The sequence below is a fragment of the Anarhichas minor genome, unplaced genomic scaffold (assembly GCF_050575085.1).
Source record: "Anarhichas minor isolate MPS153535 unplaced genomic scaffold, ASM5057508v1 ptg000069l, whole genome shotgun sequence".
Taxonomy (NCBI): Eukaryota; Metazoa; Chordata; class Actinopteri; order Perciformes; family Anarhichadidae; genus Anarhichas; species Anarhichas minor.
The window spans coordinates 80001-105027 of record NW_027466515.1 but is presented as its reverse complement, the minus strand read 5'-3'; the positions used below and the strand labels follow the sequence as shown (position 1 = coordinate 105027).

The 25027-nt window shown below is 42.1% G+C and overlaps 1 protein-coding gene across 1 annotated transcript in view; it reads right to left on the bottom strand.

Moving 5' to 3' along the window:
- The window catches only part of LOC142934572 (protein kinase C epsilon type-like), a 54935-nt gene that overhangs the window by 5480 nt on the left and 24428 nt on the right, over positions 1–25027 (bottom strand). The window contains exons 3-12 of the mRNA XM_076078983.1: positions 22133–22301; positions 20979–21013; positions 20750–20838; positions 20469–20601; positions 20171–20313; positions 19958–20054; positions 19600–19865; positions 19187–19360; positions 8086–8240; positions 160–298 (exon numbers count right to left, since the gene is read on the bottom strand). Of these exons, the coding sequence (XP_075935098.1) occupies positions 160–298; positions 8086–8240; positions 19187–19360; positions 19600–19865; positions 19958–20054; positions 20171–20313; positions 20469–20601; positions 20750–20838; positions 20979–21013; positions 22133–22301 (1400 nt within the window). The remainder of the gene's footprint in view (positions 1–159; positions 299–8085; positions 8241–19186; positions 19361–19599; positions 19866–19957; positions 20055–20170; positions 20314–20468; positions 20602–20749; positions 20839–20978; positions 21014–22132; positions 22302–25027) is intronic.

Genomic DNA, 25027 nt, shown 5'->3' with positions numbered 1-25027 from the left:
TTTCTGTCAAATCTGAGACACAAAAAACCTCCCACCAAAAGGCTAAAATGTTCTTCTTTCAACTCCATATTAGCAATGAAAAATTGAGCATCGTCAGCAAAGAGTCGAACATGGACAAATACAAGTTTAAGGGTGTGGACGTTGTTCGTCTGAGGTCACCTCGGGTGCGATGTAATCTGGCGTCCCACAGAAGGTGGTGGTGCTGACTCCATCGAGGATGCCCTCTTTGCACATCCCGAAGTCTGCCAGCTTACAGTGACCCTCTGCATCCAGCAGTATGTTGTCCAGCTTCAAGTCTCTGCAGAGCCAGAGGGTTGTACGGGTGAAAGGAGGGATTAGCAAAAGGGATTAGGCAAAATACTCTATGCATACTGGGAGGAATGGCATTACCAAGAAGTTGTTAGACATTGTTTTTATTTCAATGCCATCTCTTGTGAAACTAATGCTTCTCATAAATGACCACAAATTTGAGAAAAGTTGGAATTTACAACAATCATGATCCACAAGTTTGTTTTAGTATTTAAAGGAGGAGAATGTGAAGAGGAACAGACCTAAGAAATGAGAGAAAGTTGAGGGTTGAATGGGAGAAAGAGGTGAAGGGGGGAGAGAGAGGGAGAGGGGGGGGGCAGTATGAGAGATAAGAGAAGCAGTGTTGAGAGATGACAGGGGTGGTTATGAATGCTGCAGCTCTGGGCTTGATGGTTGATGGCCACAACAATGTCAACATCTCCTCGATGTAGCCGATGCAGCCGTTCAGCCCAAGGTGGTTTCAAACAGCCGCCCTGACAAGCCAGGGAGGAGACAGAGTGTGTGCGTGTGCGTGTTTCTAAAGTCAAGAGCTTATGCAACTGTCCTGTTTTAGCGAGCTTCCAAAATAAAAATAAATAAAAAAAGTTTATTCTTTTCTGTCCCATCATTCTTTGCTCTGACAGGATATTCATTGCACTATACAGTATAAGGCTGTGAGAAAAATATACAGAACATTCTGAAGAGATGCTGATTATGAACCAGTCTCTCTGGGTGTGTATACTGTGCACCCTCAACACAGTGAATTTATGGAAAGTAAGTTATTTACCATAAAAAACATGAAACATGCTGGAACACGTTTGCCTTGCAAATTACATTTTGAAAATCCGAATATTTCCTGAGTTTAATATACAATTTAACATCATGGCAGGAATCCAGATTTTGTGCAAAGTTAAACCATGAACGATATGCTAATGTGCCTCAAGTCTTATGGAAAAACAACATGACATACCAGATGCAGTGGAGCTTGACGGTTGGCTTTCAATCAAGTTTTCACTCAATAGTTCATATTCAGGTCATCATAAACGAACTTGGCATGAAATCCAAAACTTTCATCACTCTTAGCTCCCCAATACAACCACAGTGCTGTACTGGGGACGATGCCTTGCTTAAAGGCACATTGACGGCCCCATGTTGAGGCAGGAAAGAGCAGCACTTGTTCTGTATTTCCCCAGATGAAAGATTAAACTGGCGACTGGCTGCCTGTTTACATATCTCACCTCCAGGCGACTCCCAGCACATTAAATCTGAATTGGCCGCCTGCAGCCGGGCAGAAAAATAGCATACGAATTTAATGCATTTGTGATTGAATTCAAATGACTGTTGACGCTAATCTTTGTATTACACATCACCTCGCTGCAGGAAAACTCGATATTAAGTGGCTACATGTGTTCAGCCGCACTAATGGAATAATATTTATTTATGTGAAGATGTCTTGTGTGGTTTTGTAGGATGAGAAGGAGGCGAATATTCTATGTTTCATAGCAGGGAATGGGCAACATTTTAATTATCTTAATTTATTTATTGCTAAATAATTGAATCAGTTTTCTTTACGCTTTGATTCTTTAGTACTATTATTATTATATATAAGCTTATTCATTGAATCAAAAGATGAGATTTGTGAGTACATGAGAGTGAAAATTCCATCAGGTATAGCGGCACAAACACGAGGTATTTTAGTATATGAACAGAAAACATCACAAACATGCTTTAGCATTTCAGAGAGCACTATTACAAAGTACACCTTTGCCTTGCTTCTGGTCTTTTCGGGGCAGAAAAGAGAGCGGTAATTTAAATACACACAAACTACCAGGACCAGTTAGTACCAAGCCAGTCATGGTTTTAAAGCCATTTAACAGTGATATAGGTTGAGAGCTCAGTGGTAAGAAAAGCAACTGGTCCGAGTGGTTCCCCGTCTCTCGTTTAAACCCTGACCTGGACAAAGTGGCTTAGCATGTTACAGTAAAAACCCTTCTGACCCTGAATCAGTGTCACATTGTGTTCAAGGGAAATAACCTTTGTGGGATTTGTTTGTTAGAAAAGCTTTAATTTCGCTTAACAAATCCTGTCAATAAACAGGAGCTGCTGCAGAAGGAGTTCTCACACACACACACACACACACACACACACACACACACACACACACACACACACAAGGCAATCAGACTCAATTGAAAGCATTTCCTGTGTTTCATGTTAATCTTGAGTGATTTTTCCATTACGTCGTTAGAGACAACCCCTGCACTGTGACAGCTAACCTCTCTCTCTCTCTCTCTCTCTCTCTCTCTCTCACCCTCCATCATTTCCTCCATCCCCTGTTCTTTTTGACAACATGTTCACACATCTGGTCAAATACACACAAAGATATTGACAAACTGGAGAATAAAATTAAAATGTACGTTAGGAATGAACTAACTTTTGTTCGTGTCAGTAACTTTCGGATTTCCTCAGACGTTTCAACAGGTGTCTAATGAGCACACCCGGCCACATTATCCAACCACATGGCTCCGTAATCTGTCTGAAGAAACCAAGTTGTCAACAAATGCTTTGTCAGGTTCTTAGTCCTGTAGCTTTTTCATTGAACGGATATTTTACTGATCTAAATCACAACTCTCATGCTTGTGGTATTACGTTTTGATGGATTGGGAGTGAAAAATATCACTCCATCTAAATTCGTACATGTACAAACTCTGAAAGACAGTGTGACGATGTCCTCACCGGTGTGTATGTTTGTGTATCTGCCCACTAACCAGTCTGAGCCTGCTCTGTCAACACTATCACACTCAAACATCACCTCTATTCTGTCTCAGAGACTTCAGTGAAGCTGAAAAGAAGAGAAGTGAAAGTGCTGCTACATGTTCCATTGTGTAAAAATTATTTTTGCTTGTTGACATGGGGGAGTCGTGGTGATGGTAGCATTGAGGAGGGGCTGATGGGGAAAAAAAGATGAACATCAGAGGAGTGATGGAGGAGGGGGGGGGGGGGGGGTGAGGAGAGGGAGGAGGAGGGCGAGTCGGGACATAATGTTCCCAAAACACTTGTTGTTCTTCTTCTTCCGCTCAACAAAGTGGGTCAGGACAAGAGAGCAAAAGACATAGCGAGAGAGAGAGAGAGAGAGAGAGAGAGAGAGATGATCAGGTAGCTCAGTGTGTGTGCGTGGGTTGGTTTTCACTGCCAACCTCTGACAGAGTAGTATTCACTGTCAATACAGCGTGACTGAGAACACAATGTTGAAAGACTGATCCATTAATCTTAATGTTTGAAAACGTCAGAATGTACTTTAAACCTCTGGAATGAAATCTTTCTGGAGTCAGGCACGAAATGAAAATTAAAAAAAAGTATCTTTCTCATGGTCGTCACTTCTTGGTTGAGTTGGTGTGTACGTACAGAGCAGAGTAAATACGATCTGATGCTTTTTTTAAAAGCATTGGACTTAACGATAAAGATTATAGCACTAAAATGACCCTTCTCCCAAACTTCGTCTGAACACTGCAATCAATTTGAGGATCATGTGGACGCATTATGCAGCAAAAGTGCCCTCTTGGATACTTCTAGGGTAGATAAAACATGATGAATTGCCCTAGAGTGCCCTTTTAGAAAAGAAAACATGATAAAGTGCACTGTAGGGTGATCTTCCATTGGAGGAAAATTATGAGGTGGCCTCTTGGGCGCCCTTCTAGAAGAGAAATGAGATAAAGTGTCCTCCAGGGTTCCCTTCTAGAGAAATGAGATAAAGTGTCCTCCAGGGTTCCCTTCTAGAGAAATGAGATAAAGTGTCCTCCAGGGTTCCCTTCTAGAGAAATGAGATAAAGTGTCCTCCAGGGTTCCCTTCTAGAGAAATGAGATAAAGTGTCCTCCAGGGTTCCCTTCTAGAGAAATGAGATAAAGTGTCCTCCAGGGTTCCCTTCTAGAGAAATGAGATAAAGTGTCCTCCAGGGTTCCCTTCTAGAGAAATGAGATAAAGTGTCCTCCAGGGTTCCCTTCTAGAAGAGAAATGTGATAAAGTGTCCTCCAGGGTTCCCTTCTAGAGAAATGAGATAAAGTGTCCTCCAGGGTTCCCTTCTAGAAGAGAAATGAGATAAAGTGTCCTCCAGGGTTCCCTTCTAGAAGAGAAATGTGATAAAGTGTCCTCCAGGGTTCCCTTCTAGAGAAATGAGATAAAGTGTCCTCCAGGGTTCCCTTCTAGAAGAGAAATGAGATAAAGTGGTATGCATCCAGCAGCCTCTGTTAGCTCTATTCCTACTTGAAAACAGAGGCCGGGGTCAATTAAAGGTACTTCTGGTTATAAGACACCCTTCACATTTCAAGTGAGGAGTGTTTGACTCAGAGTCAGAGACTTTGGGTGGAGTATCACTTTAAAACATGGTTATGTAGCCAACACCAATAAAAAAACAATCACAAAACAGTAACGCTGCGGGCTTTTGGCTCTAACCTTGATGACTGATTAGGATTCAATGGTGCCAACTCAAAGAAACACATACACATACAAATCGTGTGATTATAACCCCCCCCCCCCCCCTTTCATTATTAACATCCTTGTAACAGAAACTGTGTGAAACAATGAGTCCTGGTCCAGCAGGCACCAGCCGGACTGGACTGTCTGAGACCATGTAGCCAAAAGAACTAAATGACACGGCAGGATGGAAGTCAGTTATGTAATATTTTAGTGATTTTAACTTGTTTATGCAACATCTTCTGTGTGTTTCAAGCTATGTGTGCGTTTAAAGCATTCTACAGGTCTCCCTTCTTTTTAAAAAATACACCAGACTGCAACCTCGCGAGCTATCCTAAATTAATTAGTGAGACCTTTTTATTCCCCAGTTACATCTAGTGAGTGAACAACATGGAGTACATTGAAAGCCCTAAAAGCTTCTTTTTTTTTTTTTTTTTACAGATTATTACATAGAAAGTTTATGGATTTGTGTTGTTCTCTATATTCTTCTCTGGTTTGAAGTTATCGGGTCCCTGCAATAAAAAAAGGGCTTCTCGTGTTTTTCAGTCCTAACAACGGTTGTGTTTTGTAAGCATAGTTTTTTAAGTTAAGTTTAAGTTAATCCTTGCATGTTTAGTTAAAGTTTGCAAATGTAACATTTGAGGCTCATTAAACTGTTTTAATTACTTAGAGCCAAAAATAAATTGCAAAACGTTGGAGTTTGGTTTCTCACCAGCTGGATTAAAGGGGATGAAAAGTTCTCACTTTGACAGTCTTTGATTGGCGTTGGGAAAGTTGTTACTGTTTGTTGTGAGTCACCTGATTTGTGTCATATTTAATGCTGTCTGAAGGCCAAAAAACAAAAAAAACAACATACTTGGCAATATTCTCATCAGATAAAACAAAATAAGGCTTTATTAAACCCTCGGGGGGAAAGACTGTTGTAGAAACAAGGCAACTAGATTCACATTAAGATAACAGCCAGATTCAGCTGTTGTGTAACAATAAAGAAACAGTTCTCTTGATGAATTTCCATCACTATCTCTGCCTTTCAGTTCACATGTTCTCCTCGTGTTTGCACTGTGTGAACTGAAGCACCCGTGGGAATCCTACTGACATACAAGAGAGTGATTAAAGGACAAATATGCAGTGTGGAAGAAGAATATACCATCTTCTGTCACGTTTAACAAACCTTTAACTACTGAACACATACACTATTTTGTCTTCCATCACATCCCAGCCTGTTTCCTCATTCTGGGGACACTCTGTCTGTGTTTGTGCCAGAATTCGGAATATTCATGACTTTGTAAAAGCAGATGCACCAACACACACAGCTAACACTGGGATTAGTTGGGACCAAAACAACCACGTCTCATGTCAAAACAGAATTTGTCTTTAATATGTAATATATCATTTCAACAAAGACCAAAAAAAAAAAGGTGAATAGTCAATCGAAAATGAGTGTTTCATAACAACAAATGAATCAGTTCATTTAACTATTACAGACTTCTGCTTCTGGGACGTCCTCACATTATATCGTACACCTGCTCATTCGGTAATGTGTTTAGTATTTATCGGGTACTACAAGGTCAAAGGACATTATATTTAGTTCAATCCAGTGATAATAATGTTTGTCTACAGTTTTGGTCTGCTGACTCTTCAGCAAGGCTCAGTAAGGTATTAGACTGAGACAGTTGTCCCTTTAGTGGAGACATATGATACTCATTTTCAGGTTCATGCTTGTATTTTGGGTTTCTAGAACATATTCACAAGCTTTAATGTTCAGAACATTCTTTATTTTCCTCACACTCTCTGTGTGAATATACCTGTATTCCCTCGTCTGTCTCAAGCGCTCCGCTTGTCTTGGTTTTGAAGTGTTTAGGTTGAGGTCAGGGCTAAGGGAACGCAATATGTCAACAAGGGTCCAAAAGTACTGAAATGTGTGCGTGTTTGTGTATTTGGTAAATACCTTGATGGTGAGAGTATAAAACAGGTGAACAGGAAACGTGATGACATAAACACAATCACAAAAACGCACACACACACACACAGCCTCAACAGTCCTCGCTGGCCTAACATGGCACAGATGGTGCGGCGTGAAACCCACACATTGCATGACGAGAGAATCCAAACACCAAATCAAACCGATTCGTGAGGAGAAAACACCGGAAAGAAGACCTTCCATCAAAGCTATTTCTGGGAGCAAACAGCCTGAACCTGCACAGAGCCTCCGTCCATCACAATGGTGTTGTGATTCGAGCAGCGTGCTGCTTTTGTGGGACCAGCTGTGTGTTTGCTATTGACTCACAATGATATTATGACTGAGGAGTCCAGATAATGGCACCTGAAGTAAACCAACTCAGGTCACTTCGGGGTCAACGAGTTTGAGTTTCATAACCACAGAAATTATTTAATCTGAAAAGAACATTTAGTTGCTTTTCAGTATGATTGAACACAAGAACACACATCGCTTTGTGTTCAGTTTCCTAAAGGGTTTCAACACAAAAAAACATAAAGATAAATACCTCCACCAGAGACACGTTAGCATAGACATGACACATTTTAAAACTACATTAAGACTCAGTTCCACAAGACCAATGCGAGCTTATTTTTCAACATGTACAGAATATTTCATATTGTTAATCAACTGGAAGATTTAGGCCAAATAAAAAGCATTTTCATTTGTATTTAAAACTTTAGTTTACATTTACAATGTTTCTCTGCTCGGAGTTTCAGTTAGAGGACAATTTCACCCACAAAATTACCTTTTTTGCGTATCAGTTATTCACCTCATGGTACTTTGAATTTTTGAAGAAAACTGTTTGTTTCTCTCCACGATGAGGAACAGAGAAGTCTTGATGAATTGAAGTAAATGGGGACAACATTTAACGACAGCAAAACTATATCAAAAAATCTTTATAAAAACGTTATAAAATAAATAACTTGTGCACGTCTCATTTATCCAGTCACATGTTCACTACTTCCCAAACATCTTTTAAAAACCCTTCAGACATGCAAGAAAAACAGTTTTCTTCCAGAATTAAAGGTAACAGGGTGAGTAATTGATATACAGCTGCTCCTTTTGTGGGTGAAGTACTCCTTTAATGTTTATTTTCTTTTTTCTCTGGGAGTTCTCTTATATGCCTTGTAATGGAGACTCGGATCCCAGTTGGAAGCTCCAAATCAAATAAGCAGAACGTTGATGCTTCACAGTGTTTGAAACGATTAAAGAGACAGAGTCTGAGCAAACAATTCTGCTGCAACTCAAATGTGCAAATGTGTGTCCTGAAGGGCGCAAAAGTGCAGCAGAATATAGCGACGCCCTCTTTAATGTGGCAACTGGTTACCTGTATACGACTCCGTGCCGGTGCAGGAACATCAGAGCGGACGTGACCTCGGCCGCGTAAAAACGAGATCTCGCCTCGTCGAACTTCCTCGATCGTTGAATCTGAAACATGAGGTCGCCTCCGTTAACGTACTCCATCACGAAGAACAGTCGGTCCTGGAGAGACAGGAAGAGAGAGGCACTCACTTTTAATGAATACAGAGGAATCAACATATTCTACATGTTAAGATAACACTCGAGAGTCACAACCACAATAAGACATTTTACACACTTTGCCCGTCAAGTCTGAATTTAAGCAACATTTAACTACACAAAACAACTTTTTATGTCTCACAGAATACCCTCGGTGTGAAAACACATAAAACACATGACTATGTGGCCAACATAGATTGTCTCCACTTCCTGTGGCACACACACACACACACACACACACACACACACACACACACACAAACCGCACCCTCCGAGTTCTATTCTCTTGGTACTGAAAATGGGCTCCAGGGGAAAATGGCCTCCTTCCTGAATTCCAACTTGTTTTCTTCATATCGGAAATAAAAGAGAGAAAGAGAGAGACATAGTGTGTGTGTGTGTGTGTGTGTGTGTGTAGGGGGGGGGGGGGATTGTGATATAAACAGCTTCGTATATAAGAAACCAGGAGCAGTCCTTTCCAGCCATTGTATGATGGTCCCCTTCCTCACATTAATCCGTTCTCTACATTAAACCTCCGTTGTGGTGCAGCCCTCGTTAGTGGACAGTCTCGAGTATCATACAACCAGAAATTGATCTCAGTCACAATAGCTTTGGAAATTTCAGAATCTTAAATATAGACTTGTTGTGAGACTATCCTGAGTAACCGGGTCATTATTTCTGAAAAGAGACATTGCTGTTGAGTTTTTCAAATGTATTTCTTTTGGCGAGTCATATAGTCCCATTATATTGGAGGCAGACATCTCTACATCTCCGAAACTAGGCAACTCGCACCAAAACAGTCTCGATTGATAAATAGCACTACAGGTAAGTAGAAAAAGATGAACTTTTACCGTTTCTTTGAAACAGAGCAGCAGGATTTCCTGAACAGACAGAATTCCAGTTAACTAAACAATATCAAGAATGAAACGGTCATCTTTATGGTTAAGGTTACAACAATCCTGTTTCCTCAGAATGTCATTACGGGAAAATATCCCTGTAATCCTGCACTTTGATCCTGCTCTTCCTTTGATGAAAACCATTCTGAACAGAGGTGACTAACGGTAAACAGCAACCACGGGCGAGGCGAAGTTCCTCTGTTTGACACCGATATTTGTGGAAGGTTGAATTTAACATGAATTTAAAAACAAAGAAAAACAGACAACAATAGGGGTGAGCCATATGAAACCATGTTCTATCATGGCACATGTCATGTCAGATTAATAGGAGCTCATATATGTCCTAGAAAGTCACTTTTATGGATCAAATAAGCAGACAGGACAGTTGTTGGATAATAAAGTAAATTGCATATCTGAAAAGTCACTTTCTTCTTTTCCCCAAATTTTAATCTGTATACCTCACTGCCAGAAATTCCTCAGGCCAGAGATTGCTCTTACTTGCATTAAAGACATTGCCTCCTACTGATTAGTTTGACCTGAATTCAACTAAGTTAATTCTTCTGTTCACCCACTGCAGCTGGAGGCCTTAGTGGCCGATCCGACTGCATTCACATGTTTTTAAAGCTGACTTTGGGCTCCTTGTTTCTTCTTCAGTATCGGTTTAAAAGGGCCTCAGGATCGGGTCTTACATAAGTGGTCGCCAATCCACCTCAGCCAGTTCTCTCTCTCTCTCTCTCTCTCTCTCTCTCTCTCTCTCTCTCTCTCTCTCTCTCTCTCTCTCTCTCTCTCTCTCTCTCTCTCTCTCTCTCTCTCTCTCTCTCTCTCTCTCTCTCTCTCTCGCTTTAAAGCGACTTTAAACAGGATGTCGAAATAGTTTGTTTAAATGTACCCAGAGTCCCGGCTGGTCCCACCCAATCAAACATGAATAAACATTTCCTGAGTGTAATTACAAATGTACAGATACTGGCTTCTCACTGCTAACACACACACACACACACACACACGCACACACTCCATGTTCTACAGATACACACCAAGATGATCCCGACACTGGCCATAACGTCTTGATGGTTTATCTAACTATTGTATGTGTGTATGATTAAACATGTGCCCTCTCTGTGCCACCATGCTGTAATATATGTAGAACAAGTCTCAACTTGCGTCTTATGTAACCCCAAAACTATTAACTCATATGTTGTCTTTCTTCGCTGTGTAACACAAACACACACACACACACACACACACACACACAGAGAGAGAGAGAGAGAGAGAGACAGAGAGAGAGAGAGACAGAGAGAGAGAGAGAGAGAGAGAGAGAGAGAGAGAGAGAGAGAGAGAGAGAGAGAGATCGATAATAAAACAATACAAACACACACAGATAAGGGAAGAAGGAAGAAAAGGAAGACAGGAAAAAAGAAAGAGATGACAATAAAAATAAGGACATAAGGAAATGAGGACAAAGAAAGTAAATAGAAAATAGGGGAGGAAAGACAAACAATCAGACCGGACAAAGTAATAAGGAAAGAATGTCAGAAAAAAAGACAGAAAGAAATAAGGACCAAAGGAAAACGTAAAGAAAGAGAGGAAGAAGGGAGCAAAATGCATGAAAATGTAACAAGAACATTTGTAAGGTCTAAATAAAGTAAAAGGAAACAAATGTACTAATACATAGTATCTACAGTTGTCGGGTAAATGTAGTTGAGAAAGTAGAATATTAGCTTAAATGGAAATACCAAGCACCAGAACTCTGATATGTTTTATACTGTGTTATTTTATCATATTGTACACGCATGTCTCTCTCTCAATGAGATCTCAGTTAAAGCTACTACAAGCAACTTTCACTGTGTTGATTTTGGCGACTCCTGTGGAAAAAAGTGGCCGTGTCTTCATGAGCACCATCACATTGTGCTGTCAGACCCAATGATATTAAACATAACTGTATAGAAAATGCCAATATCCTCACTGATGGTTTTGTTTAGCTTATGGACACACACATAGGCTCCCGTATTACATTGAGACTGTTTCATAACCAGTTAATAGTTCCTTGTAGTAACTTTAAACAAAGCAACAAATAAATCTGTATTTGGTTTTAGATGTCACAGGCTACATCTTCTCTCCCAACAATATGAAGTCTGTTCATGAAGCTAAACTCATCAAAATCAGTCAAAACTGAAAAAATAAAAAAACATAAAACGGCAAATGGGGTTTGAACTTTTGTCCGTGTACTAAAAAGAAGTGAATTGCTGGCCTACTTTTCCCGGAACATTACGAGCCATTACCGTTTGGCTGCTAGTCATTACCACACAGAGCCGTCCCAGTAAAGATGCACTCAGTGATTTCATTCAACTGAACCTGGAGCCTGAGTTTGTCTTCACCCACGTGGTCCGATTCAGATCCTCACACGGTCTAATCACTGTTTTCATCATGCTTGACCATAACATTTACCAGACTGCTTTCCTTATGAATGCTTTTGCAACAACTGTCCAGATAGGTGAATCATTCCTTTAGAGTCATCCGTGTATTTAGTGGACTTTGCCTTTAAGAGGAGGGCAGGCTTTTTCTTTTTTCACTGATGATTGCAGCAGGAAATGATTGCAATTGGGGGACAGAGTGTATTGTGTGTGTGGCCCTGGAACCAGATCAAGAATGCTTGTCCTTAAAAAAGCAGTGCAGTCAAATCAAGCTCGTGTCCTGGTACTGAGCAGCAACCCGCTCTCTGTGAATCTCTGTGAATCTCTGTGTCGAGCAGAACGTGCAGGCCCCGTGATGTGAAGTGTGTCAAGAAAATGTTCTGAACGAGAAACCGCTTCCAAAGTAAACCGATAGGGACTTGATTCAGCTTATTAGAGAAGTGTCGATGCACAGGTAGTGTTCACATCATAGTGACTGCTCTAAACCTACTGTACAATAGCCAGCAGTGATAAAGGGAAATATAATTATGCATAAAAGTGTGTGTGTGTGTGTGTGTGTATGCCTGAACTGCATCCCAAGAACAGCAGACATACATATATCCACTAATAACTGTACTCTTGGAAAGTGAAACCCTCCACTGCTCATGGCTAACACACATTTGGCTAGGCGGCCTGCATGTGCCTACACTGTGCATGCCTACTGTGTGTGTGTGTGTGTGTGTGTGCGTGTATTCATTGTTCTCGCCTCACTGCGGTTCATCACGATGGCTGACGGGAGTTAAATGCGTGCTGCGGGCTGCGTGGTCCACACACAGAATATCTTCTTACTCCTCGTTCCCATGAAAAAAACCAACACTTGGATTTCATCGTCCAAAGAAAATTAGTAAAAGAAAGTGAGAGAGTGGTTTGTATTGATCACTTTCACGAGAAACAGACTTCCAGGACAGTCCGGTCCTTATAAAGCCACGATCAACTGTAGTGTGCAGAGTGTGTGTGATTTGTGTTTCTTAACAAAAGACGCTTTCATGACTCTGTTTGAGTGTATACAGGTATATATACAGTTTATGTGTGTGTGTAGTCTGCAGTCTGTGCAGATACAGACTGAGAACGTGTGTCAGCAGCACAGCAAGATGGATGCAGTTGGATGGAGGGAGCCTTCCATAAGCTTTAGTTCGGTCTTTAATTTTTTACGATATAGTTTTTAGAAAGTGTATATGACAAAGGTCTTATTGTTCTACTTTTTAAGAACACTTTTTTTTATATCTTCACAAAGGTGTTCCTTCCAGATGCTTTAGGAATGTCCAGAAAAGCAACAGCGTTAGTCGCTTGTTCAACACTCAGCTACAGTATATGTTTACCGTTGGTTTTCCTGACATGTGACCTCTTGCGGTCGCATGAATGAGGACTGTAGTTGAAAAAGTGGAGGTCTGGGTTAAAGGTGCAATGTGAAATGCCTGGACGCATGCTCCAAACAATTAGGGGGGCAGTATTTCACCTCTTCTGCTGTGTCCGTACTGCAAGTCTGTCTCCCGGAACAGCCGAATGACGACGAGGACGACGAACCGAAAATACAAGTTTTTTTCTTGTTTTTGCCACTTTGGATTTAATCCAATAAACAAACCGTGAAAACGTAGACGATTCTTTTACCTTCAGCGTTATTGACAAGCCCTCAGGCCAGCTCTACTTCTTCGTCCTTTGTTTTAAACAATAGGTGTACAATAACCGCAAACTTTTTCTAACCTCAATCTAACTCTAACTGAACCCCAAAACCCTGAAACAGCCCTTTGAAGAAGTGAGGACCCGGCAAAATGTCCTCACTTTCAAAAAGTGCTCTCAATTTGAAAGTTGTACAAGAAGTACAAGAACACTCAACACAAATAATTGTGCCGGTAAGGAGATAAACCCTGTGCTGGCGTCGGAAGAGACATGTGCTGGCCATTACTCCTGCAGTTAAGACCAAAAGAACAAAACACTCAATGCATGAGAGTTTGGGGGTTTATCACCTGAAGAGCTGACCTCTCCAGCTTTGTCTCAACAAGAAAAGTCTTGCTTTAATACCATAACGAACTTGTTGTGACAGCTACAGGATCACGACCGCAGACGAAGACGTGCTATCACAAGAGAAGCCTGGATGTAACAATAGAGTGATGGAGGGTGACAAACGACCCACTTTCATAACGCTCATATGCTGGTTTTGATGCACGTCAAACACTTCAGTTGTACTTTGAACTTCTAATACACCTAATGCGATTCTGTGTCTTAATTCCTGCAGCCTGGTAATCCGTCAGTGTAACCATTTAACACACTGACGTACGGTCTCAAGTCAAATTGCTGACAGTTTACACGTTAAAAGATAAATAGAGATAGAGATACTATGATGGGGGATGGTATATTCTAATGAGCCTGCATGTGACTTAAGAGGGGGGAGCCCAAACTGACTGGGTCTTATTTCACAGTTTGAAATACCTAAATGTATCTTCATGGCCTCATTAAAGTGTTTTCAGCTCATAATTCACGTTTGTAATGCATCTACTGTTGAGTAAATGTGACACAACATGAAACAGAATATGAGACTGATTATTTTCTATTATTTTTGTTGTTGCAAACAACGCCCATGAGAGGACCAACAATGGATTGATGAACTAACATGCATTGTCTGTGTATTTATCTTCTTCCTCTGTGCCATAGAGCTCCATTGTTGTCCAGACACTATTAAAAACCCATCAACACGCCTGACGGTTGCACTGGTGTTCACATTGTGGTTTATTTGTGGTTTAATCTCACACACACCGTCCTGCCGCCACAAACACTCACCAGAGCACCAAATGTGGATTAATCCAATCCAGAAAATAGTCCCCAACAAATTCCAGATTTTCTCCTGTTTGACTAACGTTTGCTAAAATTACAGGGCCCAGCTGTTTAGGAAATATGAGCCTTTTTCAAATGAAACTATATATATGTGTGACATATTTTTAAAGATTTGGATCATTAGTAGAAATAAATGTTCTTGTGGCTGAGTGCCACAGAAAGGGTAGTGATGTCAGAAATGATTGAGATGGACAAACACTTTGTTGGTTTTGGTCTTTTCATGAGATATGTTGGCAATAAGAAAAATAAAGAACATCGCCACCATGAATGTTAAACCCTGCACTCAATCCCTGTCAGCTTTTGCAGCAAGGACAGTTAACAGACACAAATAAAAAGTAGTGCAATTTTAGATCCAATTTCGAAATTTTCGAAGTGGCGAGAATTGAGAATACTTTCAATGTATGATTGCTTCATCAAATCAGACACTGTTGGTACATGTCAGACTGTAGCTATGTCACAGCACATGATTCTTTCAGATAGATATGTTAAAACAAGTTACAAAGTGGTCTGAAAGGGCCCTTAAAGTAGCAGCTTGGCCCTCCACCTCTGCTTTCAGTCATCTCCCTCGTCTGTACTACCCCCCTGACTCTGAGCATCCCTGTCCATGTCTGCTTTTCTCTCTGTCTGTCCGTCTATCTTTCTGTGTCGGTTCCGTCAGTCTCTCTTTGGCCTAAGCACAAGAGAACAAAGGTTCATTAATGCACCAGGCTTGTTTCTGGCCATCTCTGCTGCCTCTGATGTTCACCAATTATATCTCTTCCTCTGTAATCTGTCCTGTTCCTTACTTCACTCATTTCTTACCAAACCCTCTGCACTTCTTCCCCACCGTCACTCTGTTCGAAAAGACAATTTAATATCACAAATAATGACAGTTCCCTGTTTTATTTTGTTAATCCTTCCTTACACCGCCTCTGTGTGGAGCAGAATGAGGCCCGGCGCTACTGTTGTATAATGTCGTTTACATTTCTTGGCGGTAATTAGGCTGATAGGGGAACGACTGTGATCCTACAGTCGATTAAGAAGAACAGGAGGGAGGGTGGAGGTAGGACATAGGTCAAAGTACAGAGAGATGTTCAAGGAAAGTGAAAAAAAGTACACAAGTATATCATAATAAATAAAACAGATACTAAATAAAACCACATTTAATAAGAATTAGATGCTAAATAAACAATACATACAGTATACTATAAGTTAAGAATATCCCATAAAAGCTAAAAGTCTATCTACTCTACTGTAACAATGTACAAAATGTTATGAATTACGAAAGAAAGTGGGGAGAGAAAAACATCTAAAATGGAGGTCAGAGCTGTACGCAGTCTCTGGTCGATGCTGAGGGATAAAGAAGAGTAAGAATGCAGCCACTCCACTGAGATGGATGAACAATGTGACTGAAGAAGAAATACAAGAAGATAGTGACAGAGCCGGTGTGTTGATAGTATCTGTTCTACTGTGTGAGGGAGGATCAAGCGGTTCTGAAAAGTGAAGCCGATAATGAAGAGCCTTAAACCTGCATTCTTCCGAGAGGACATTAGGGGGCGACTCTTCCGATTGTATAGAAGCCTATGAGAAAATGACTCTACTTCTCTCTTGATTTATTACCTCAGTAAACATTGTAAACATGCGTTTATGGTCTCAATCTCTAGTTTCAAGTCTTCTTCAATACAGCATGATGTTCATTTAGTAAATTATGGTCCATTTAGAGTCAAACAGACCATAAAGCAGGGTATCCTTTAGGGCGGGGCTAGCTTGTGATTGACTGGTCACTAACACAGCGTTGTCCAGTCTGGGACAGACGGGGAGGGGGGGGATCGGGCAGGATGTGGGAATCGGGTAGCGAGTGACACGCTTTGTTGTTGATGTTGCTGGTAAATGATATCATGCCTTGATATCCGATCGGTGCGGAGACTTGCATGCCTTCCAATACCTTGATCCAGCATTTTAGGCCGCATCGGAGGCATGTACAACCTGCACAGAAAGCCCTCCTGCAGAGGTTCAAACCCAACACCACAATCGACCTACCGCAGCTGAATCCAGTCTCACACGGCACTGTCGCGGTCTAATGAGCTAATTGATTATCACACTGAGTTGACGTGGACCAGCGTGGCGACAGGCCGAGTGGAACCGCCGTTATGTAAAAGGAGAATGTGTGACACCACCGTGGGGCTGTGTTTGTCTGTGTGAGATTATATTCCGTACACAGAACGTATATGAGGGTTTGTTTACAGCAATCACGTCGAATCCAGAGCATCAAGTGTGTGTTCCAAGAAGAGTCGGGTGGAGAGAGGAGGGAGAGGAGGGTGATGAGGGTGATGAGGGTGATGAGGTTGATGAGGGTGGGGTCAAACAGCATATGGAATACACATCGTATCAAGGATCAAAGCAGTTATATAAGAGCCACAATCCCTTTGTTTTGTCCAAGGACACAATCACCGCTCACTGCCAGACTGTGTGTGTGTGTGTGTCCGTTAATGCGTCAGACAGCCTGACAAAATAGAATAAAACAAAGCAAAAATAATGACGGGAAAAACAACAAAATTGTAGATTGAGAACACTGTCTCACCGCCTGTTACTGTCTGTCTCTCTCTCTCTGGTCCGTACACATGTTTGTGTTTGCTTTGGAGGAAATAACAGGAATAAATAAATTGAGCTGGAGACGCCATCGGTAGTCTCAGGTTTTCCAGAACAGTCTGAGAAAATAAACACAAGATGCAGCTCACAAAACTCCTCCTGCCTGACATGTTGGACTCCTACTGCTCCACCACAGAAGACTTTCCATCACTGAGTACACCAGCCTAGAATGTATCAGGTCTCGTCAGAATGTTTCACTGCCTTCAAACAAGAAATGCCAACAGTCGACTGCATCATAAGAATCAGGAAAGAAAACCTGCAAAACTAGTTTATGTTTGAGTCATTTTTTATAGTTTGATTGTTGGAGGATTGTTGCCGAAACCTCATCGGCAACAATCCTCCATTCAACGAACCACAAATAACAAGATTTTCAGACAGATTTCCTTTGTGACACATCTTCAAGTTATCATGATTAAGATTTAGGTCCAGGCTAATATGGCGATGCCCGTTACTGGGCGTGCAAATATGCGCATACACAAGCTTTTCTATCACATCAAGTCCTGTACGAAATGTGACTCCTGTGTGGGAAAAGTGAACTCCACCCGTTACAATCAAAACTAAATTATGAGCTGCAATTACCAAGAAAAAGTTCACTGAAAAGCTATTGTTGAACAAATGCAAGACAGATTATTGGGTACGATAAAATGAAAATCTTCGGTTTATAATATGTTCAATTGTTTCTTTTTATTCATAATCCTTTTTATATATAATGTGTTATATATAACCTTACAAGATTCCGAGTTAACCATGTTTGAACTTTTTTATTTGTTGGGCATATGCCTTTTATCATATTCTTTGTTTTCTTTAGTTTATGAAAGATATCATTGCGTTGAGCTGAACTCTGTGACTGTGATGGATGAATTTGTGGAAACTTCTCTGAACTCTTCATCTAAACTCTAAACCTCAGCGTTGCGCTCATTACTGGCAAAAGCAAACATTCATTCTTAGATGTTCGGGCTTGTGCAGCCCGTGTTTTGTTGAGGCTCGTCTGATAACAGTTATCACCTGCGCAGCGTCATGCTCAAGCTGCGGCGAAAGGACTCATCAGCACAACATGTGACCTGTTCCTTCAGCAAGTCCTCAAACTGGAAAAAAAGTACACGCCTGTGTGGAGTACATGTACAGAGCCTCTATATGTTTCGCGACAGGAACACTTATGCAACAAACGATAAACAAAAAATACAGCGCTCTGGAGGAGCGGTCGACGTTAGCGGCGTCCCACCCACGGGTGCCCTTTGTGTGTCCGTCTGTCAGCGTCCACTTACTGTATGGATGGACAAATTAGCCGAGAAGAGACGATGAGAGAGGGAGCAGAGTGTGAATGTGAGAGACGGAAGTGATGGGGAAGTAAAGCTCAGCCTCTGGGCTGTTGGCAGACGCTTTACTAATGACTCAGGTGTTAAAGTTGATTAAACGCTCTCTGGAAACTGTTCCCAGTCTCAAAACATTGAGCTGAATTCCCAGCATGCAATCAACAGGTATAGAGCAGGGATGCTGAAGTGAGGACAGTTTGTCCTTGAACGTAATGAGAAGTTGAGATATTCTCTGAGAAGTGAATTACAGATCGGTTCCCTTATTATAGTTCTCTTATAGTTACTGTGATAGGGAGTTGTGTGTAGGATAATGCTGCGATTCTCTTATTCAAACAAGCCATTGGGAGTTTGGCAGTTTGTGACATACAGTGTTTGACATGTGAAGTGACCTGACATCTTACATTTGGCTGCAGACCCCTTGAATCTGTCTACAGGTCCACAACTTAGTTTGAACATCAGGTGCGAGTAGTTTTCCCCACTAATATTGTTTCATTTGAAGGAGTTTTAGAGGCCTGAGGTCAGGTCAGGTCAGTGTCAGGTTCTAAACACCAAAAAAAAAAAGAAAATGAATTTGTGTTGCATATTTTTTTCTTTCATATCCCTTAAATCATGTGGTGGCCCATCAGATTCATCATGGGACTCAACCCCCAGGGTGGAAACACTTTAAATGAAAGTGAATGTCACAACAACTGGAGTCTGTAGATATAAATGTGGTCTGATGGTGCCCCCTGGAGGTGCAAAGCATGTCTGCACGTAAATTCGTTTGTGTGTGTGTGTGTGTGTGTGTGTGTTCCTACTTTAGTCTGGAAGCAGCAGAAGAGCTGAGTCAGGTACGGGTGCTTTCTGGCCAGAGCCAGGATGCGTTTCTCCGTCAGAGTGCAGTCCACGTCGTCGTCCTGCAGGATCATGTCTTTCTTCAGCACTTTGACGGCGTAAACCTCGTCGCTGCCTTTCAGCTCCGCCAGCATCACCTGGTCACATGACACAGTCACGACACAGCTGGAACCACGAACATGACATTCAAAGGGAATATTTTCTCTCCCATCTCTTCTCCTATCTACTTCCTCGTCCTGCTTTTCTCCCTCTCGACTGATTTGCTCCTGTTTTCGATGATGTTTTTTTGTACTCACATAAAGCATCAGGTAGCAGAGTGAAGGAGGAAAGGAATGAGAGAGGGAGACAGCAGACAAAAACACAAACTGATGCTCACCTTTCCGAAGCTTCCTTTTCCCAGAACTTTGATGAACACAAAGTCGGGCAAATTCATCCTCTTGATTTCAGGCGCGATGTGACCTTTGGCCTCTCCATTCTCCCGGCCTCCTTCACCCTCCTCTCCGACGCTGCCCCCTCCGCCCCCGTGACCGTCCCCCGGCACCGCGGCAGCAGATGAGGGGGAGGACAGGGGTTTCGTTTTGTGCTCCTTTCCGCGGTGGTCGAACGACAGAGCCTTCCGGATGTTCTCCAGCTCCTTTACGTCTGGACGGAAACAAAAATAACACAAAGTTCTGGTGCGTTCGTTCATTTGCTTTGGTTAAGAGTCTATGTGTGACGGTGAGGACTTCTACTACCTTGGTCACATGGTGAGGTGGGAGCGGACCTTGAGCGGTCGTCTTCTGTCTTGGGCGTCCCTGATAGCGTCTGCTGGGGGTCCTGACCCTGAGGGAGCTGTTTAAAGACATTTTGTCAAATGCTCTTATTCCTCTTGATTTCATCTCTGCTTTTGTGGACTTTTCAACAGCCAGTTGACTCTAATTCTAAAACTCGTGGATGAGATGACTCACCTTTTTCCGTCTCTGGGCGCTGTTGGAGATCTTGTCCGGTGTGACTCCGAGGTCAGCGAGGACTTTAGCGATTCCTCTGGCGTCCACGCCACAGTTAGGAGCTACGTTACTCTCACAGCGCCTGTGCACATTCACTTTACACACTAAAACACACACAAACAAAGACGGTTAGCATGTCCAAAATCAGAACAAAACACTCCAAGGAGTCTCTATATGAATGATATAGTCCAGGTCAAGTGAACTGCGTGATAGGTTTGATAAAGAGCTGAGTACTTTAACTAACAACAAGCTGACACACCTTTACACTGGAGTCCCTGTCGCAGCAGACCCCAGAGCAGAGACCCACAGTGGTCGCAGAAGGTGAGAACTTTAAAGTTGTGGATGCTGAACTTGTGCGGCACGTTGACGCTGAACCTCTGAGAACCGACTGGCTGTAAGGGCCACAAAGGGACAGTGAGTCAATTGATCTTTCAAGCTGGAGTATCTCCAATTGATTTCATTGAGACAGAAAAGTAGCATATAACTGTAGCGACTGTCTGAGGTGAAGCCTCAAAGCAGCCTGTGGTTGTAGATGAGTACCTCCTCCACTGTGTCCTCCTGCTTCTTCATCCCTGCACACTTGGTGATGATCAGCTCATGGCAGCGCTTGTGGACCACACAGGTGCACACTGCAGGAGGAACACACACAACAGACATGCGTTACATGTATATAAGGAAATCTTTTAAGTGCCTCTAGTTGATGATCTCGACAAACACTAGTTAAGATTCAGACACGTTGGACGACAGGAATGTAAAGACACCATCCTACCTTGACACTGGTAGCCCTGCTTTCCTAACACGCCCCTGCAGGTCAGAGAGACAGAAGTGTGTGAGAACACAAAGCTGACTCAGCATGAATCAGACAAAACTGTTACCCAGACTGTATGTATAAAAGCCTTTTAGAGCTGTGTTTTGTGTCCTAGTTAGGAAGGGATACAAGAAGAGATATACAACAAATGTGTTGTATTCAGTATCAATGACCCTAGGGTTCAATCCTTTGTGCTTTTGAGTTGATGTTGACTTTGCAAATGCTAATCTACAACTATTGATCAATACCTGCAAAAAAAAATTGTTTTATTGGTTTATCCTGATTACGCGTCAAACGTTTCAGAGTATAAAGAGCCCCGAGGCCACATGGTTTCCATGTAAGTGATGCTATCGCAGTTTGTCTGGATGGAAGCAAACACAGGTGGCTTTGTTTATCACTCTACACTTCACAGCGTTCACTGTGTTTACATGTAAACAAGAGGGCAGGTTCATGGGAGAAATATGTCTCTTATATAAAACCTGCGTTTATTCGCATCCTTCTCGCATTTTTCAGGAGCGATACAGATATTTGATGCTGCAGCCTGAGGAGTGTTGTTCTTTCTTTATGTATGTCGGAGCCTTTGGGATGACATAGAGCAGGTTCTGCTTTCTGCTTGTGCATGTTGTTCACTTTACAAACAGACTGTAATTTAGCTGTACAAAAATATATATCTAGAATCATTATAGTTTTAGTTGGACTTATTTTTTGGGGGATTCAAGGCCGCAATGCTAATTATCATCTCTTTTGAGTGAGTATGCACTTCTGCCACAATACGTTCCCTGTTTTAAAACTTCATCATGGACATGAACTGTTATTAAAACACCTTGTTAAGCATCTGTATGGCAAATACATCTTGCAGATTATAGGTGTGTTAACCAGGTTAACCTGGTTATTGAAATACAAATTATTGGTTTACAGAATCAGAGTCACTAACTCTCAAGTGCATGTAAATACACTCATCATCTGGGTGTCTGTACACTATGTGTCGGTGTGTAGGTTTTCCAACAGTTATTTTCCTTTAGTCTCATTTTGACAAAGAAAATAAAAGGTGTGCGATGCTCAGTGTGTTTCACGTATTCACACATATTCGTTATCACAAGAGTGTTGGTGCTGACCAGATGAAGTCCCTGCAGTGGGAGCAGTAGGTGGGCTGCCTCAGGAAGGTGGCCATGAACTTGTGTCCGTTGACCTGGTGGACCCTCCGGCGGACGGCCCCCTGGCGCTTCCTGGGTCCCATCCGCTGCCGGAACACGCGCTCCTCATTTTCGGTGGAGCCCGTTGGAGCTGCACGCACACACACAAGCACAAAAACACAAAAACTCACTATATTATATCACATTGTAACGCATGTATGCAGGTAGCGTTTTGATGATGTTGCTACTCTCTGGCTTCTCTGAAATAGTCCCAAAAAATAAGCAAAGCTACATTAATATGTATTTGATCGTAAGACAAAAACAAATACTCTAGTCTTTTAACTGACTTTCTGAATATAAGTGCTGTAAGTGAACAATCATCAGTGTGCGACACATGCAGGATGTGGTGTCTGCCTTCTTGGTGAGTCGATGAACCGTCACAAAATCTGCACTCACACCATAAAGCCACTAGATGGCGGTGACACCGTGTGGCTGAAAGTGGCCGAGGATGGTGCGTTCAGTGACAATAGCTAAACCAACGGTTTGTTTCTTTTTCACACCGTCATTGTGTTTAATTACCGAGGGCTTCCCCCCAGTGGACAAGCAGAGATTTCAATTACTGCCAACCACTGTGTTCATTATACACACGCACACGCACACACACACACACACACACACACACACACACACACACACACACACACACACACACACACACACACACACTACCTCAGGGGAGCATGTGAGAGAGAGGGGGGTTACTTTGCAGAAATGTTAATTAGGTAATCATGAATAAATTATGTGTGAGTCATAAAACAGATAAACACCTTACTGAAAAGTTTTGCTGTTTGCTGAGCATTTTTTTTTTTCTTTAGCTAATGTCGGCTTGAGAACACACCACAGCCACACAAGCGGATCATAATTTTGGATGAGTGTCATACACCTGAAGGGGATAAAGACACCACTTACATGACCTTCAGTCGTCAGATTAGATATGGCTAAGACGACGTCTTGTTAAAGGGATAGTTCAGGTGTTTAGAAGTGGGGTTGTAAGGGGAACTTATCCATAGTCAGTGTTTTACCGACAGTAAAGACGGCCGGCACTCACCCAGTTTGGAGAAACAGACGTGACTACCGGCACGGTAGTAAAGCAGTGTACTGGTGTGGACGAGGGCAACATCACAACATATGTTAGCCACCTAAAAGAAAGACTGACTATGGATAAATACCTCATACAACCCCACTTCAACACACCCAAAGCATCCCTTTTAGTGTCCAAAAATAAAAACAAGGAGCGCAGATAGTAGCATATGGTTGTTAGACACTTTGAAGTAACTGCTGTTTACCACCGCGAGGTTCAACATAGTGAAACAGCTTCAAGAAGAGGGAAGAATCCTGGTGTGGTTTTAGGGATCGCTTTAGATAAAAGCAATTATCCTCATGTTATTCAAACACAACCTACGTGTGTGTGTGTGTTATTGTGGTTTTAAGTGATCGAACTCTTCCCTCAAAACACTTTACGAGTCTAATCTGGCGACATAATTGATTTGTTGACCCCGAGTGGTCATCAGGCCTCTTAACTCTGGCGCCCATGTTTGCCATCATCAACCCACAGAGAGACTGAGCCTCACAGAACTCGTTTTCCTCAGCAGTCACTTCTCTTTCATGGTTCAGCCGTCACCAGCTCAGATCATGTCATTTGGCCACATTGTGAGTAAATTGCTATTTATTCAGTGTATGTTGTTGACCCACATGCAGCAGGTAGTGAATGTCAGTCGCATTGTCACGAGGTTTTCTATTGATCCGTCCAGAGGAACGCGTTTCAACAGCTGCATTGATATGAAATCTGCTGATATTTATGTTGACGAATCCTGACGACCCACTGGCCTTTGCTCTAGCATCTCTGTCAGGTCAAAACAACAACTTGTGCACATTAAATATCTTCACCTATAATACAATAATATCTGCAAGCGCTCCATCTTTCCTCTGGCACCACCCTCCGGACGAACTTTACATCGATGGCCGCTCTTCTGTACTCGCTGTGCATTCCTTTCTTCCCGTCATGTTCCGCCTCTCCTCACTCTTACTCTTCCAGCCCCTTTGCCATCGCCTAGCAACTGACGACTGCTGCCTAGCAACAGTGTTTGACTTGGCGTCGTCCACTGTGGGGGGGGGGGGGGGGTGTCTGTGATAGACATGCTGTCCTTATCACAACCCCCAAAACCTCAAAGTGAACGGCTCAATGTTGTAACAGTGACAAACTGCACCACCGTCGATGAGCATCTTAAACTTTATTAGCACCTTGAAGCATTAACGAGACCTAAAATCTTAAGTCAAGCGATATTTGTTACTGACATTCAATTAATACCAGTACTCATTGGTTCTCTTATTGACGCCCCTCCATCATTTTCAGTCAAAACATCCTGATGATGTTGCTTTCTAAAATGAATAAGGCATACAGCACCTGTTTTTTTTTTTTTAATTTTATGACATCCAGCGCTACCTTGACATAAGGTCAACTCAAGCCTGAGGAGTCCTCGACCTGCACAGACGCTCAGTTCACTGCTCTCAGCATTTTAACTCGCAAAAACACGTACTCGCGAAATAATTGCACTGGCGCCACGGACAGATCCAGGAAACCGTTCATCTCAAGGGAGGAAAAATGCTGATGTAGATACCGTTAAAAGAATGAATGAACAACATTCACAAAGCGACAGCAGAATCCATTCGCCCCGAAGCTCACTGCTGTTTCTGTTCTGACCGTTCAGGAACATTAACCATGAATAACCAAAAGTACTCTAAACATCAACCATGAATAACCAAAAGTACTCTAAACATCAACCATGAATAACCAAAAGTACTCTAAACAACAACCAT